Genomic DNA, 18,290 nt, shown 5'->3' with positions numbered 1-18,290 from the left:
CCAGCTTCGCGTACAGTCCATGATCTCTCAGGCGCTGAAGCACCGCACGCACCTGTTGAGTGTGGTCACGGGGATTCGTCGAGTAAATCAGGAAGTCGTCCAGGTAAATGACCAAAAAACGGTCTAAAAAGTCGCGGAAGACGTCGTTGACGAAGTGCTGGAACATGGCTGGAGCGTTGCAGAGTCCGAAACCCATAACTCTGTATTCAAAGCTCCCGAAACGGGTCTGGAAGGCTGTCTTCCACTCGTCCCCTTCCCGGATACGCACCAAATTATAAGCCCCCCTTAGGTCCAATTTGGTGAAAATCCGAGCTCCTCGCAACCGGTTGAGCAACTCCGGGATGAGGGGAAGCGGATAACGGTTCTTGATCGTGATGTTGTTCAATGCCCGATAGTCATTACAGAGTCTCAGCTCCCCTGATTTTTTCTTGACGAACAAAACTGGGGAGCCGGCCGGCGACTGCGAGGGACGAATGAACCCCTTGCGTAGGTTGGTATCCAAGAACTCCCGGAGAGCTGCCAGCTCTGGCTCCGAGAGAGAATACAACCGCCCACGCGGAATCGGGGCGCCCGGAATCAAGTCAATAGCGCAGTCGTATGGACGGTGGGGAGGAAGTCTCTCCGCCTCCTTTTCGCTGAAAACGTCCCAGAAATCTTGGTATTTGGCGGGCAGCTGGCCCGTAGCCTGTGCGGCAACCTCTGCGAGCCGACACTTCCGCTCCCCGCCGCAATGGTCTTTGCAAAAGGCCGAAGTGAACCGTAACTGTTTCTGGGACCACCAAATGGTCGGGTTGTGCTTGGCCAGCCATGGAATCCCCAACACCACAGCGTGTGGAAGGTCCGTGACCAAAAAGGAGACCTCTTCCACATGGTCCCCGACCTTCATCTGTACGGGCGCCGTATAGCGAGCGACCGGCCCGGCTTTCAGCGAGCGCCCATCAAAGTTTTGTACATCCCGGGGAGGCTGAAGGTCTAAGCATTGTAATCCAAGGTGTTCCACAAATCGACTGTCCATGAAATTGTTAGTGGCCCCACAGTCGACCAAGGCGTGCACCGCTGTGGGAGTCTTTTGAGCTATACAAAACGAAACCAAGAGAAAGAACAGCACCCCAGTCGCGGGCTCTGGAAACGGGATGGAGACCGAGTCAGCGAGCCCAGCTAAACTCGGTCGTTGCCTTCCCCCGCCGGCTGTTCGGCCCATTGCTCACCCGAACTCTGGGCCGGGGGCGCCACGGCCTCCGCTGAACCAGAGGCCCCCGCCAGGCGAGGGGTCGTCTTCTTCTTTACGGGGCACTCCCGAGAAAAATGTCCACTGCCCCCACAATACCAACACAGGTTCAGCCGTTGTCTCCGCGCCTTTTCCGCCGCATCGATTTTGGGGCGCATGGAACCCAACTGCATGGGCTCCTCTGCGTCAGGCACATGAGCTGGCGGCGGTCCCAAGCAACGTGGTACCCCTGCATCGGCCCCCCTTCGACCAACTGGCCGAGAGCCGGCAAGGATATGGCGTTGGGTAGTCATAGTCCCATCAACCCGGATACACAGGGACATCAACTCCTCCAAATCGGCTGGAACAGCGGAACGGGCCACCTCCAACTGCATCTCCTGGGTGAGCCCCGCCTTGAAAGCGCTCATGTAGGCGGCATCATTCCAGGCAAGCTCCCGCTGCAAAACACGAAATTCTGAGATGTATTCGGCCAAACGTCCTTCTTTCTGCTTGAGAGCTCGCAACTTACGATCCGCCATCTCCCGGTGCACTTGGCCTCCCCATACTTTGTGCAGTTCATCCATAAAAGCCTTGGCGGTGTTGCACACAGGGGAAGCAGCCTCACGTAACGCGGTGGCCCAGGAGAGGGCCGGGCCCTCCAACAGACTGTAGGCAAAGCCCACCTTGGCGGCTTCATCCGGGAACTCCGCGGCCCGCACTGTGAGATAGGCATCACACTGCCCCAGGAAGTCCTTGACCCGTTGGCTGTCTCCGGAGAACTTGTTAGGCAACGCCATGGGAGTCCTTAGCGGCTGGACCGGAAGGTTAGCTGCTGCTTGCCCTTGCATCGTTGCTATCTGCTGCTGAAGGGTCACCAGCTGTTGTTGCATCGCCTGAGCCTCAGCGGGATTCATAGTGGCTGTGAGAAGCAAGGACTTTGTTGGTGGTTAGTTCAAACTGTTGTGCCTCAGAATAGATTCACCTTGCTTTCTCTGACAAAACCAGCCAATCTTGAGAGGTAAAAAGTTTATTGAAACAATCAGAGTAAAAGCAGTAAAAAATTCAGTGGTTACAAGGTAAAAAGTCCAATATAATCCTTTGAAGTTTAAGCAGAAGACATGAAGCAAAACAAGAAGCCCCAAACCAGGAAGCAGCTTAAGGTTACATGAAGCAGGCCGTTGCTAAATCCCTAGCCCCGAACTGGGCTACTGCAAGCCATATTGCAACGTTGAACTAACACAGGATCCCTGTCCAGGCAGATTACTTATACGTTTCACAGCAAAACAGCAAACATCAAACAAGCCTTAACGAGCAGTTTTCCCACAGATGAGGTCAACACTTCTCTGCCAGCCGCGCACTCCTTCGCACCACCTGTCCTGCGCGGCCTTGCATCCCACCGACCGTCTGACCTTGCTTCCCAGCAACTGTCTTATCACCCACATTCCGATCTTGTGAAGACATTGAAGACACAGACCTGTCTCTAAATTCATGGGAAGAAAGCTGAGAGCCCACATCTGCACTATTCTCAATCCCATCTGCACGCTCCTCACTCCCATTCCCATCATTCCCATCAAGTTGGTGCTGAACCACAACAATAACTTCAAGAAAACCTACCCATACAATAGGTAATTGGGATGCCAAAGAAGAAAACAACAAAACCTAATATTGTGGGGAAATTTGACCTAAGATTAAGAAATGAAGTAAAAGAGCAACTCATTAAATTTTGTGAGACCTACAGTTTTTTCACTGCAAAGACATTATTGAGGCAAACAAAGAGACAGCTGTATGCATAGACATCAACTGATGCGAATATCAAAATCAAACAGATTGTATAACTGGAAGTTGAAACTGAAGAAGCTAAATTCTTTCTGCAAAAAAAAAAAATCAGTCACAGGTTGAGAGCATCGATAGCACATAACAATATCACTTCCTACAATTTACTTCAAGTTCTTGAACCAAAATTATCATACTTGCATTGCTAGACATTTTTTGTATTTAGCCAAGGTTTTGACCAAAGCCTTAGCTGTGCCCTTTGGAAAATTTGCAAGATTCTGCTAAAATCCATTGAAACCCATGGAGGCTATTAATGAACTAATGGGTAATCTGCTTTAGTATGTACAAACACCATAGCCACAAGGGAACGGAAGGATAAATGTTGACACAAAAAGAGTAACATCAAAGTATTTTGTTATTATTCTGATGGCAAGAACTAGAAGAGGAAAGGGGAAAAATGAAATAATTAATAGAAATCAAATGGATGCAAGTAAGTTGTGGTGTAGGTTGATTTTGGCACCAGAAACATGAAAGGAAGTCCCAACAGGATACATCCAGATTGGATTGGCACAAAGTACAGAGCCTAGTCCAGGGCAGCAGTTGACAGACAAATAACTCATTTATGGAGAATCTGCTGAGCAAGACCTGAGATCACAGAAGAGACATGACACAACTGCATTGCAGAAAACATTATGCCAAACAAAAACAAACCTCAGTAAATTAGTTCAGTCCCTCAAACACTTTGCAACTTCCTTGTCATGTGCTTGTTCTCAGCAGAGTAGACCAAAATAAAACCAACACACTAGATCAGAGAAACTACTTATTATTAAAGTGGTTGCGGTGTTCAGTGTCCACTGGTTTTATTAATTTTGTTGGCTACCAAGACTTTTACAGTGTTAACACCCAAGAGGATATTGTGGTTGTGAGAACTCTGATACCAATTGGCTGAGTTGGCGTCATGGTTCACAAAGTTTTCTGCTACTTGAGGGAAAGGAACTTCTAAGCAACTAGTCAAACACAGTCCTCTGTGAAGGTAGACAAAGGTTAATCAAATTGGCATTACCATTTAATGTGGAAGAATTAATGCTGGTGGGATAGACTGTTTGATGCCTGAAATAGCTTAAACTACGTAAAGTGGAGAATGGATTAATAGCCTTATAGGTACCTTCTCTCCCTGGCCCCATCTACCTTGTTCATTTAATGTAGTTCAAAACTAACTTCAAATTACAGGAGCTAGACAATTAATGCCCACAACAGCAAGCTCTTACTATGCATCAGTAGTCAGTAGTTGATGTAATCACCATCTCAAATTGGTGCCAGGACTTCCAATCATCTTCTGCACAGTGAAAACACTTTCTTCCATATTGGTTTTAAATTAACTTAAGTGATCATGATAAACATGCCTTCTGTTCTGAATGGCCAGATTAGATATATGTTAAATCACTAAAAAAAATAACACAACACCTTCTTTGCTAGGTGCCTTTTAGTCCCGGTGCTGGATCCGTTTGACCCTCTCAACATAGTTGAACTGCAACTTCCAGCTAGGAGTATTAGGAATTGCTGTTCAGTAACTGGATTATTGCACCAACTCCCACCCCTTAGTTCTTGTACTATTTTTCTTTCTTGTTGATCTTTCTTAGCGTTATTCCAAGTACTCATGAGGAGGGAGTATTAATCTGAATTAGAAACTTCTTTGTCCCCACAAGCCAGTGCTGTTTATCCTTCCACCAAACATTGCTTTTCTCAGAGGCCTTTTTCTTTCTTGGTGGTTTTTCTGACTGAGATTTTAAAATACCCTCTCCCTAAACTACAAATCCAAGGGTCTCATTGTTAAAGCAGAGGACAGAGCTTATAACAATGTTATGTGATAAGGATTTGAGTCCAATACTACATCCTAACTGCTAGCACATACCAATAGCTAACATGGTAACGTTGGACAATTTCAACAGAAAGGAGGAAACCATGAAAATGAACAAAATCTGGCTACAAGTTTTTAAAAAACTCTAAAATCAGGACAGTAAATAAAGAGCAACAGTCAAAAAGCAGGGGGATTCCAGACAAGAAGAGATCAGGGCCAGCTAACACCTCCAAAAAAGGCTTCCCCAGGCAGCAATCAGCCAGGTTTTGAATCTGTAAGGTCATTAAATGCTAATCAACGTGGCCAATTGCAGTATTCACACTTGCCTCAAGCAGACAAGAGTTCTTTCTCCCACCCTGGACATTCCACATATATATATATTTCACTTGCCTAGTTTCCAACAGACTCCTCACCTCTAAGGATGCCTGCCATAGATGTGGGAGAGAATGCTTCTGGAATATGGCCATACAGCCCAGAAAACTCACAGCAACCCAATGTGGTAGTAATTTTAAACATGTCATTACGCTGATGTTGTATGCAAATTTCTCATTCCAAAGTTTCTAAAAGAACATGTCAGTGAACACTGGATCTAGACTTAAGCAGTGATTTTAGAGCAAAGGTGGACAACTAAGAAGAAAGGAGGCTAGGCACTTTAGAATGTGATCTCTATGAATACAAATTGAAGGTATTAGAAATACTTCGGGGAAAGCATTCATACTAGCCAGTCCTAGCAACTGGTTTCAAATGTATTTGTAAAAATTTGCCATAAAGCAAATAGAAAACAATGGTTTTCTACAGGCACTGAAAGGTAAGACTGTGGGTTTTGATTTACAATACTATTCTGAGCTTTTATGTAATTTAAAAAAGGAATTGTTTATGCAAAACTTGTTAGTAAGCAGGACAAATTAACAAAGGTGATTATGATGGAATCCCCTTTGCTGGAAATCATTTAAAAATAGGCTAGGGAAAAACCTCTGCCAATATAATTTGGCAAGGTGCCTACCTGGGGCCTTGCCAATATGTTGCTAGAGATGGTTTGCGTACATTAACAGTAGAACTGGATACTCTTGTTAAATGATAGACATTTTACAGCCAAGTCTCAGGTGAAGGTTGGGAATGACAAAATGAATGCTATGTCTCCAAAAAAAAAAAAAAAAAATTGGCAGGCAAATGCTAATAATTAATAATAGCTCTTTTGAGACCAAAATATATAGCTGATAGCAACTTGCATCTTTATAATTCATATCTAAAAATGTCATTCAGAAGAATGAGCATGTAAGGTTGCATCTAAATAGATATAGCTATGTTTAAAAGTCCAACTGATTTATATCTGCTTCCCTGTAACAGTGAAGATGAATGTGAAATTGCTAATTGGAAGCTCCTTGAACTGTGTAGGACATACATGTATGAAAATCCTTGATAAGAACATATCCACTCTCTTTGGCAAATCACAAAATTATTAATGCTATTTATAGCATATATATTGTTCACTACAGTTGGGAAAGCTCTCAGAACAGCTTGTATATCATAAAAAAGACTAGGGTGCATCCACACTGTAGAAATAATATAGCTTGACACCACAGCCATTGCTCAATGCTATGGAATTAATGGCGAGCCAGCCAGGAGCCCCTGCCTTGAAACTGATCTGACCTGCAGCAGGGAGTTCCGCAGTTCTCTGTTGCCCGCTTGAGCCAACATCAATGGGAATGTGGCCACAGCAGCAGCTTCAACCAAAGACTCCTTTTCTGCCATGCTTTCTTCCCCTTCCTAACATTGTAACAAATCTCCCAATAAAGTTTCCATTAATTGTAACGTTTTCTTGTCTTGGTGTTACTTTGTGTCCTTTACTGCCTCCAAACTTTCCTCTGCATATACCTTTCATTTCCCAGGCTGCAGATGGCTGCCAGCCTGCCCGGGATGCGATTTTCGCATCCCGAAGAGGCCAAAACTGCACTCCTCTGAACTGCGGATATGGAAACCCATTGCTAACTCAGGCACAGGCAAACTTCAGCCCTCCAGGTGTTTTGGACTTCAGCTCCCACAATTCCTAACAGTCTTCTATGGGAGTTGAAGTCCAAAATATCAGGAGGGCCGGAGTTTGAACATGCCTGAGCTAGATCCTGGCAGGTAATCCCTGATGGGTTGAATGGGTGAGAACTAGGGTGAATCTACACAGTATAATTGATGCAGTGCAGCACTACTTTAAATGCCAAATGGAATCCTGGGATTTGCAGTTTGGCAAGACACCAGCACTAATTTGACAGAGGCAGCTAAAAAAGACCACTGAAAACTACAAATCCCTGGATCCTATAGTATTGAACACCCACAATTAAAGTAATGCCAAACTGCATTGATTCTATGTGTTGTCAAAGGCTTTCATGGCTTGAATCACTGCTATGAGTTTTCATAGAATCATAGAGTTGGAAGAGACCTCAAGGGCCATCCAGTCCAACCCCCTGCCAAGAAGCAGGAAAATAGCATTCAAAGCCCTCCCAACAGATGGCCATCCAGCCTCTGCTTAAAAGCTTCCAAAGAAAGAGCCTGCACCAGTCTCCGGGCCAGAGAATTCTCCTGCTGATCTGCCCTCAACACAGTCAGGAAGTTCTTCCTAATGTTCAGGGGGAATCTCCTTTCCTGTAGCTTTAACCCAGGGGTCCTCAAACTAAGGCCCAAGGGCCGGATGTGGCCCTCCAAGATCATTTACCTGGCCCTCGCTCAGCGTCAACCTAAGTCTGAAACGACTTGAAAGCACACAACAATCCTCTCATCAGCCAAAAGGAGGCCCACACTTCCTATTGAAATATTAATAAGTATATATTTGTTAAAATTATTCTTCATTTTAATTATTGTATTGTTTTTAAGTGTTGCATTACAAATAAGATATGTGCAGTGTGCATAGGAATTCATTCATTTTTTTTCAAATTATAATCTGGCCCTCCAACAGTTTGAGGGACTGTGACCTGGCCCTCTGTTTAAAAAGTTTGTGGACCCCTGTTTTAACCTATTGCCCCGCGTCCTAGTCTCCAGGGCAGCAGAAAACAAGCTTGCTCCCTCCTCCCTATGACTTCCCCTCACATATTTATACATGACCCTCATGTCTCCGGGCTGTATGACCCTGTTCCAGAAACATTATCTCCTGACATTTCACCCACATCTATGGCAGCCATCCTCAGAAGTTGTGAGGTCTGTTGGAAACTAGGCAAGTGGGGTTTATATATCAGTGGAATGTCCAGGATGGAAGAAAGAACTCTTGTCTGCTTGAGGCAAGTGTGAATATTGCAATTGGCCACCTTGACCTTACAGATTCAAAGTCTGGCTGATTGCTGCCTGGGGAATCCTTTGTTTATGCGTTTGGAGGTGTTAGCTGGCCCTGATTGCTTGTCTGGAATTCCCCTGCTTTTTGACTGTTGCTCTTTGTTTACTGATTTTAGAGGATTTTTTAAAAACTTGTAGCCAGATTTTGTTCATTTTCATTGGAGAAGGAACTCGTCTGTTTGAAGCAAGTGTGAGTGCTGCAATTGGCCAGCTTGATTAGCACCGAATAGCCTTGCAGCTTCAAAGCCTAGCTGCTTCCTACCCAGGGGAGGGGGGAGATTCTAATTAATTAATTCTACAGTGCAGACGACCCCACCTTCTGAAGGAGGCTATTCTGACTGACTTGTTTTCCTCTGCTAACATGCAAAGGCCTTTTTGTTTCAGCAGAATAAGGAAGGTATTGCTTTTTATTTACTGATTTTAGAGTTTTTTAAAACTTGTAGCTAGATTTTGTTCATTTTCATGGGAGAAAGAACTCTTGTCTGTTTGAATCAAGTGTGAATGCTGCAACTGGCCAGCTTGAATAGCACTGAATAGCCTTGCAGCTTCAAAGCCTAGCTGCTTCCTGCCCGGGGGGGGGCGGCATTATTCTAACTAATTAATTAATTCTACAATGCAGACAACCCCACCTTCTGAAGGAGGCTATTCTGACTGCCTTGTTTTCCTCTGCTAACATGCAAAGTCCTTTTTGTTTCAGCAGAATAAGGAAGGTATTGCTCTTTATTTACTGATTTTAGAGTTTTTTAAAACTTGTAGCTAGATTTTGTTCATTTTCATGGGAGAAATAACTCTTCTCTGTTTGAGGCAGTTGTGAATGCTTGATTAGCATCGAATAGCCTTGCAGTTTCAAAGCCTAGCTGCTTCCTGCCCGCGGGGGGGGGGGGAATTCTAATTAATTAATTGATTAAGTTCTTGTAGGTTTTTTCGGGCTATAGGGCCATGTTCTAGAGACATTTTCCCCCCTGACGTTTCACCTGCATCTATGGCAAGCATCCTCAGAGGTAGTGAGGTCTGTTGGAAATAGGAAAATGGGTTTATATATCTGTGGAATGACTGGGGTGGGGCAAAGAGCTCTCTGCTGAAGCTAGGTGTGAATGTTTCAGCTGACCACCTTCATTGGCATTTGAAGGCCTGGCTGAGCCTGGGAAAATGTTCTGTTGAGAGGTGTTAAGATGTGCCTGGTTGTTTCCTCTCTGTTGTTGTGCTGTTGTAATTTTAGAGTTTTTTAATACTGGTAGCCAGATTTTGTTCATTTTCATGGTCTCCTCCTTTCTGTTGAAATTGTCCACATGCTTGTGGATTTCAATGGCTTCTCTGTGTAGCCTGACATGGTGGTTGTTGGAGTGGTCCAACATTTCTGAGTTCTCGGATAATATGCTGTGTCCAGGCTGGTTCATCAGGTGCTCTGCTATGGCTGACTTCTCTGGTTGGAGTAGTCTGCAGTGCCTTTCATGTTCCTTGATTCGTGTTTGGGCCAAACACGAATCAAGGAACATGAAAGGCACTGCAGACTACTCCAACCAGAGAAGTCAGCCATAGCAGAGCACCTGATGGTCCCGAATTTGGTGGTCCCGAATTGATTCTACAGTGAAACGATCCCACCTTCTGAAGGAGGCTATTCTGACTGCCTTGTTTTCCTCTGCTAGCATGCAAAGGCCTTTTTTGTTTCAGCAGAATAAGGAAGGAAACTACAACTCCCAGTTTTCCATAACACCGAGCCATGCCAGTTCAAGTGGAGTCCCTACTGCAAACTGCAAGAGCCGTGACCCGACGCCTTCCCTCTCCTCTCCCCACTTTGTCTGTTTGGATTTCCCGGCGGCGCATGAAAGAGCGGAAGTGCTTTGATGTTTGGCGGAAGCGGAAGCGCGTCCTTGAGGCGTGATGGCGGCGCTGGTGAGGGTTGTGGTGAGTGGAACTCCGAAGCCTGCCGGGCGCTTCTCTGAGGGGAGAGGGGCGGCTCAGCGCCGTGAGAGCAGGCCGCAAGGACTGAGGGGAAGGGGCCCGCCGCCAAGGCCTTCCCCCGCGCCCTTCACGCCGCTTCCTGCGGATTTGTTGCCACTCTGAGCGCGGTGACCCTTCTGCAGAGGGTGTTGAGCCTTGGGGAGGGACAGGGAAGCGTGTGGAGGACCCTGTGCAGGGAGAGAGGCCCTGAAAATGGGAGTAAGAGCCCCTGAAAATGGGAGTAAGAGCCCCTGAAAATGGGAGTAAGAGCCCCATCCCTCCAGGACCTTATGGTCCTGGAGGGATGGGGCTCTTACTCCCATTTTCAAAGTGGTGTCAAACAGCATTCATTCAATTGGGTACCTCATTGCTTGCCAATAGCTAATACTCCAGAAGACAGATTGGCCAAAACTCACAAAATGAACTTCAACAGGGACAAATGCAAGATACTCCACTTAGGCAGGAAAAAAAATGAAATGCAAAAATACAGAATGGGGGACAATGCCTGGCTCGACAGCAGGATGTGTGAAAAAGATAGCGCACAACAATTATTATTATTATTATTATTAAACTTTATTTGTACCCCACTAGCATCTCCCGAGGGACTTGATGCGGCTTACAAAGGCCAAGGCCTCAACACACAATACAGCAATACAAAACCTAAGGCAAATTAAAACAATTAAAGCAATCTCAGCAGTAAACAATAAACAATACACTAAGACACAATACAGCAAACAAAAAACAATACAGTAAAACTGGGCCGGGCCAGAGTAATGGGTACAGGATTAAAAGTGCTGACGTGACAGGTGGTATGTAAGGCTTATAGGGCAAGTGCAGTGTGCTGTGTGCAGCAATCTTAGTTCTAATAAAGTGCTTCTGGGACTTGGTATTGGAGATTTCCTATTCTGGGAAGGCACATCGGAATAGCCAGGTCTTCAAGATCTTTCTAAAGGCAAGTTAAACATGAACCAACAATGTGATGGGACAGCTAAAAAGCCAATGGGATTTTGGTCTGCGAAAATAGGAGTTTAGATCAGGGTCCACAAACTTTTTAAACAGAGGGCCAAGTCACAGTCTCTCAAACTGTTGGAGGGCCGATTATAATTTGAAAAAACTATGAATGAATTCCTATGCACACTGCACATATTTGTAATGCAAAAAACACTTAAAAACAATACAATAATTAAAATATATAATGTACAATACAAATATAAACTTGTATTGTCGAAGGCTTTCATGGCCGGAATCACTGGGTTGTTGTGGGTTTTTGCGGGCTGAGGATGCTTGCCATAGATGCAGGCAAAACGTCAGGAGAAAATGCCTCTAGAACATGGCCATATAGCCCGGAAAAACCTACAACAACCCAAATATAAACTTATTAGTATTTCAGTGGGAAGTGTGGGCCTGCTTTTGGCTGATAGGATTGTTGTTGTTGTTGTTGTTGTTGTTGTTGTTGTTGTTTGCTTTCAAATAGTTTCAGGCATAGGTTGACCCTGAGCGAGGGCTGGGTAAATGACCTTGGAGGGCCGTATCCGGCCCCCAGGCCTTAGTTTGAAGACCCCTGGTCTAGATCCTGGGAAGTCAGAATCCCCCATTATTCTACTAAACACTATCCCAGAATACTTGTTGGATGTCAAAATACACAAAATAATCTATGTAAAGAGAAATAATACTCGAGGTGTATATAGTATATAATATTCTGTATATAGTTCATTGTAATTCAGTGTATTATTATTTATTATTTAAAGCATTTATATTACGCCCTTCTCACCCCAAAGGGGACTCAGGGCAGAGCACAACATATAAACGGCAAACATTCAATGCCGAAACATATTAGACCATACACATACAAAAGCATTAAAATCACATTGAATTTGGTTGGCATACTAAGGGTTCCTATCGCTGCCTCATTGCACAGTCCCAAAAGCTTGGTCCCGCAGCCATGTTTTTTTTTTATTCTTCTAAAGGACAAGAGGGAAGGGGCTGACCTGATCTCATTAGGAAGATGTTCCATAGCGTATTCACATAGTGAAGTGAAAAGGAGCAACAGCTCTCAAACATAAAGTTGTAATACAGTCATATAAAGTAAATTGAAAAGGAGCAGCCGCTCTCAAACATTACAGTTAAAACTTTATGTTTGAGAACTGTTGCTCCTTTTCACTTCGCTCTATGTGAATACATTGCATTACACTGAACTATATAATGAATATTATATACTCTGTGCACCTTGAGTATGATTCCCCTCTATTCTGTCTTGATCAGAACACACCTGGAATACTGTGTCCAATTCTGGGCACCACAATTGAAGGGAGATGTTGACAAGCTGGAATGTGTCCAGACTATGATGATCGAGGGTCTGGAGAACAAGCTGTATGAGGAGTGGCTTAAAGAGCTGGGCATGTTTAGCCTGTAGAAGAGTTGGCTGAGAGGAGACATAATGAAGTCCATGTACAAATATGTGAAGAGAAGTCAAAGGGAGGAGGGAACAAGCCCGTTTTCTGCTGCCCTGGAATATCTTTTCTTATTGTTTGAATCCATTACTCCGTAACCTGTTCTCTGAAGTCTCATCAATATGATGTTTTTTCAGTTATGCTAACATGGCTGGCTATCATTTCTCCACTTAACTTTCTCTTTGTCTAGATAAACATACCAACTCTCTAAGCTGTTCTTTATAGGGTATGGTTTCCAGACACAATTCCAGTGGGAGGGAAAGTGGTGGAAAGGGTATACAAATTGGGTTCTTTGATAAAATAAATATTGTCCAGAATATGTCATGTGTAAAATATAATATTAAGACACAGTTGTGGTGAGCAATATGTGCCCTGATTCTCAGGGCATGGAAGGCAAGGAGTGGTTTGCTTGGAGCCAATGGTCATTTCCTGATATGTAGTTATATCTGTAATGAAGAATGTTGTGATTACTCCTGTGCTAATCCTATAAGTAGCAGCACTGGGTCTTTTCACACTAAATATCTAGAACTGTGTGTATAAATATTTTGTGATTTAATTTGTTTCATTAGTTTCAGCTAATTAATGGCTATTTTGACTGGTGCTCTAGAGGACCTTTAACAGTAGAAACACAGAATCTCTTACCATTTTCATTTGGCACTGTAGTCATTCTTCTTGGTTTTTTCTCCCGTGTTGCTTTTAAGCATTTGTTATGGGTTTTGTAATCTTATGAGTTTCCCTGTTCCCTTTGAATATCATTTTGTATGTTTTTGCTAGAAAGGTGATAAGCTTTCTCTTCAAGGATAGCTTACTTATATGGATAGCTTACTCTCATCCCAACTCCTACCAAGTTGGGATAAGAGCAAGCATTGTGAAGTAGATTAAATGATGGACTAAGAATTTGGAATACTGGGTTTCAGATTCCCACTTGGCCATGGAAAACTACTGGGTGACCTTTGGCAAGTCACACTCTTTCAGTCTCAGAGGAAGGCAATGGCAACTGCTCTCAGAGTAAATCTTGATAAGAAAAAACCATCCTAAAGACACCATATGTAAGAAACAATGTGAAGGCACACAACAACAAAGACAAGGTGGAATGACATTGGGAAAGATATGAGGGAAGGAAAGAAAAGAGAAAAAGGTGAAAGAAAGGAAAGAAGAAAGAAGAGATGAAAGGAAGGCATATAGAAAAAGAAGGGAAGAGAAAAAATTAATGAAGGGAAAGAAAAGAAGGGGAAGGGGAAGGTGAGTGAGGGAAAGCATGGGAAGAAGAAAGAAAAAGGAAGGTGGAAAGTGTAAGAGGGAAACCAAGAAGAAGGAAAAGAAAAGAAAGGGAGAAGGTATATGCGGAAAATGGAGGGAGGAAGGAAAGAAAGCAAGAGCCACAAAGAGCCTTACCACTGTTGCCATGAAGATCTTGTGAAATTGGCTGGAGAAGGGAGAAAGCAGGGAACCGCAGTCCCAAGGACACCTGAGCAACTCCAGATGTATATGCTAGTCCAGGCAGTCCCCGAGTCACAAACAAGATTGGTTCTGTAGGTTTGTTCTTAAGTTGAATTTGTATGTAAGTTAGACCAGATATATATATAGAGAGAGCTTCAGGTAGCATAGGGTTTACACCCCTGTGGTGTTTGTTTTGATGTCTGTGCCCCTGTTCAGAGGATTTCACCTCATTTTCTGTCCTTGTGACAACTGGAAATGTGAAACAAATCGGCTTGTTGTGGAAACAAGGATTGGTCATAAAGCTTCCATGTAGTGGCCTTTTCCCCTCTTTTAGGAGTGACTTTCTCTTCCTTGGGGGTGGGTTTCTTTCACTTACTGTTGACTCACCCCTGTTCTTAATTATGAATAATTTGTAAGTTGGATGTTTGTAACTTGGGGACTTCATGTATATGTAAATAGGTTGGTGTAAAGGAAAATAGTTGGTTTTGCATGCTGTTGCAAGATAAATACAATGGAGAACATTACTTTTTCCCCCAAAATCTATTGGGATGAAGACTTGAAACAGAAATGAACATATCTTGAAAAGCTGAATGGATAGAATAGTTACAACTGACAATTTGCCTGATCAAATGCTTCTCCTTTTGAAGTTGTTCATAATTGTAAACTGCAAGTATAATATTACTTGCAAGTATAACAGAGTGAATTGCACTGTTAAATTTTGCTAACAACTTTTAGAACCTTTTTTTTCAAATAAGTATTTAATTGCAGTGTTAATGGAAGATAAATATAATGCACTTAATCACGTTTTTAAAAAAGCAAGTTTACTTGTTCATATTTATTCCCCTTAACTTTTCTTCCTCTCTAGAAGCGTCGAGCTGGAGAATCTAAATGGATTGCATTATGCAGCGGATTGATACAAACAACTTTAGCTCAACCACAATGGGGCAGAATGCTTCATGGCACTCTCCAGGTGAGATTTTATTTATTTATTTGCTTGCTTGCTTGCTTGAGATGCATGGTTGGGAACATGAATGTATCATGTTATTACAAATTATTGGATGGCTTGGAAATGATTGGAAGAAATAAATTGCGAACCACACACAGTTTGTAGTTTACTAATTTTAGGAATGTCATAATTGGAGTCAGGTATGGCTTGTTGTATTAATCTTTATTATGTCTTCTTTTTTAGGTGCAACATGTTATGCATAATGTAAAACAATATTGTCCATCGTAAATGTTTAATAATTTGAGAGAGAGAAAAAAAAAGTCTCTTTTATATACTGCTTTATTACTGGCTTAACAATTAGACTAATCGGAAACAATGCCAAACTAAACTCTGCATCAGGAAATTATGTTAGATAGTTAAGTGCTTGATTATAATTGAATCAAACCAATGAGTGTCTAAAGATGCAGACTGGTGAACCATATTTTAAGAGATTTGTCATGGGTGTTTGCTATTGAATTATTAGTAAAAAGGTAACTTAATAATTAAGTACATTATAGCAAACATACAGAAAAACTGTCATGACAAAACAGCACAAAAAGCTAAGGCTATCCCATTAGACTTACCTTTGGTGTAAGTTTTCCTAGACAGATTTCTCATTGCATTAAAAAAACCTGTATTGAATTTACATTTTAGAATAGTTTATCACACCAGTAACAAACATACTAAGCAAAAGACAGAAAAAGTCGTGCTTGATCCTAGTTCTTTGCAATGGAGCAATATTTTTCTAGATGTTGAAGTTTTGCACCTATAAAAACTAGTAAGAGCATTCACAAAGATAGGCCAAGAACTGTTGCAGAAACTATGCAGTCTGCTTTCTTCTTGTCTATTTGGAGGAAGGTAATGGTAGCACTGAATTCGTTGGGAAGAAAATGTGTGTAAGCAAAAGATCGTTTTCTATTTTTACGATGTTATCAAGCTGGTAAATTTTGGTCAATATTAGAGTATTTGATCCTATCCTTTATTCTCTTATTTTGTGTAAGATTGAGGACTTTATTGGGCTTTTTAATCTGAGCTACTGTACTAATGGAGAATGAAACCCAATGTGTAATTTGTATAAACCGAATAATTTTATTTATACCATTCCTTTCCCTCCAAAATGTACTCGTGACGGTTATGGATATGTTGTTTTTTACCCTAACAGCAACCCAATTTTGTACTGCTGTCTTACGTGTTTACCATTTCTTTTTGTTATTTTTTTCAGAAATACAAGAACAGCCAATCACGTCTAACCAGTGTATGCTGTGGATTGATACAAACTGTTGGGACAGTAAAACAGCCCAATAGAACATTTCATCACACAAAAATGGTGAGGACAAAATTATGTTCTGTATTATATCTGTGTTGTTTGAACATATTGGAGTAGAACAGTTATATTGTACAAGGATGTGCAGTAGACCAATAGGTACCGCTCCGGCGGGAAAGTAACGGTGCTCCATGCAGTCATGCCGGCCACATGACCTTGGAGGTGTCTACGGACAACGCTGGCTCTTTGGCTTAGAAATGGAGACCATACCCCAGAGTCAGACATGACTGGACTTAATGTCAGGGGACTACCTTACCTTACCTTACCTCTAAGTATCAGGTAGAAGCCTAAACTCATGATTTCTATAATCTTATTGTAAAGGAGAAGCACTAAACCCCCAAGTAACTGGTACATATTATTTTAAAGATTTTGATAAATGAATGGAGAAAGAATAGCTGATCAGTAGTCAGAATATTCAAGGGTGAGGTGGGACCATCAAGGTACTTTATGGAGCTGCTTACTGGGAGCCATGGAGGTGATAGTTCTTCAGCAGTTTTTATACTGAATGTTTTTATACTGAATAGGTAGCTTTTATACTGAATAGGCTGTGTGTGCAAATTATCTTCTGAAAATGATCTTTGATGCAAAATCATCTAACTCTAGCAAAGAGTTATCTGAAACCCTGATCTGTTGCCCATTGTTTAGACCCTTTCTCTTCTCTCTTGAGATAAAGACCTATGCAAGGACATCAAAAAGAGAGAGTATGATTAGAGGGTGTTATGTCAATATGATTGCTTTGCAGTAGAAATTTATTTGATTAGAGATACATAGTGGAATGGTCCCCAGTTGTTCCAACATGTTTGATCCAGCTGGATGGCTTGACCCATCTGTTTGTTAGGCTACGTCACTGTGTGGAAGTCCTGTATTCATTGTGGTTGATTAGAGAATGCGGGTATAAAACAAACCAAACACAGATTGAAGGAAGAACAGTTAACATCATGGAAATAATGAGTGTGTGACAAGTGATATAGTGGCATCTTGATGGGAAAATAGATTGGGCTGTGAAAGGAGAAGGGAAATGGTTTGAAATGAAGAAAAAGAAGAGGGACACTAATGGGTCTGTAGAAGTACAGACAGAGGGATGCATACTATGGAGCACAGAGGGAGAATGTAGAGATTTGATTGTAGAATAAGACATTGAAGGTTGCAAAAATAGATTTTAGTTATTAATATGATATTGCAACATTGTTGCATTAATAAAGATAAACCCATTAATTTAAATGTTATGCCCTTGGTCCGAACAAATACAAATTTGCAGTCTGTTTATAATATTTCTCATCCTACCTCATCAAAAATATGATTTCCTGAGATAGTCTTGCTGTTCTGTCACAAAAACAGAGGCTTGCAAGGGTTTTTAATCTCTGTCCCTTGGAATGCAAGGGACCCATGGGCTGGATACAAAACATTATTTTCCATTACAAGCATGGAATAAAAATAGCTAAACATTTAAAAAAAAGAATCTCCTACTAAAGCTAATTTAGAAAACAGAGTACTTTAGGTAAGGACATGATTTACAGTTTTAATATTTTGATCCAGGTATATCAATTTTCACTGGGACTGCGATGTTAATTGCAAGTTTAGTTTATGCCACAAGCAAAAGAGCTTTTTTATTGAATCATAGGCATAATTGAAGCATTAGCTGTTACTGTTAAAGCAAGTTTCACCACTGAATATATAGAAACATTTAATTAGTTTATCTGCTTTAATAGCTTTCTAAAAATGCAGAGTTATAGTTGCAGGGTCTGACCATACAACTTTGCCCTCCCATTCCATTTCGTTTAGAATGTGTCATGTTTTTACAACTTCTCATTCATTTTGCTGATGGAAAAATATCCTGAGACGTGCCTTCCATCTTGTGTCTACTTAAGAGAGGCTGTGTAACCTGAGAACTTATTTATTTATTTACTTACTGTATTTATACCCCGCTCTTCTCAAGCGGGGTGTAAAGCCACTCTGAAGGGGACTCAGAGTGGCTTACAGATTATGGCAACATTGAA

The 18,290-nt window shown here is 42.1% G+C and overlaps 1 protein-coding gene across 1 annotated transcript in view; it reads left to right on the top strand.

The window, feature by feature from the left end:
- Positions 1-9,962: 9,962 nt before the first annotated feature.
- The window catches only part of UQCC1 (ubiquinol-cytochrome c reductase complex assembly factor 1), a 39,390-nt gene continuing 31,062 nt past the window's right edge, over positions 9,963-18,290 (top strand). The window contains exons 1-3 of the mRNA XM_060772427.2: positions 9,963-10,058; positions 14,850-14,954; positions 16,192-16,296. Coding sequence (XP_060628410.2) covers positions 10,035-10,058; positions 14,850-14,954; positions 16,192-16,296 — 234 coding nt within the window. The 5' untranslated portion in view covers positions 9,963-10,034. The remainder of the gene's footprint in view (positions 10,059-14,849; positions 14,955-16,191; positions 16,297-18,290) is intronic.

Source organism: Anolis sagrei, chromosome 4 (genome assembly GCF_037176765.1).
Source record: "Anolis sagrei isolate rAnoSag1 chromosome 4, rAnoSag1.mat, whole genome shotgun sequence".
Classification (NCBI taxonomy): domain Eukaryota; kingdom Metazoa; phylum Chordata; class Lepidosauria; order Squamata; family Dactyloidae; genus Anolis; species Anolis sagrei.
Note: the sequence above shows the minus strand (reverse complement) of the source record. Positions and strands in the feature narration are given on the sequence as shown.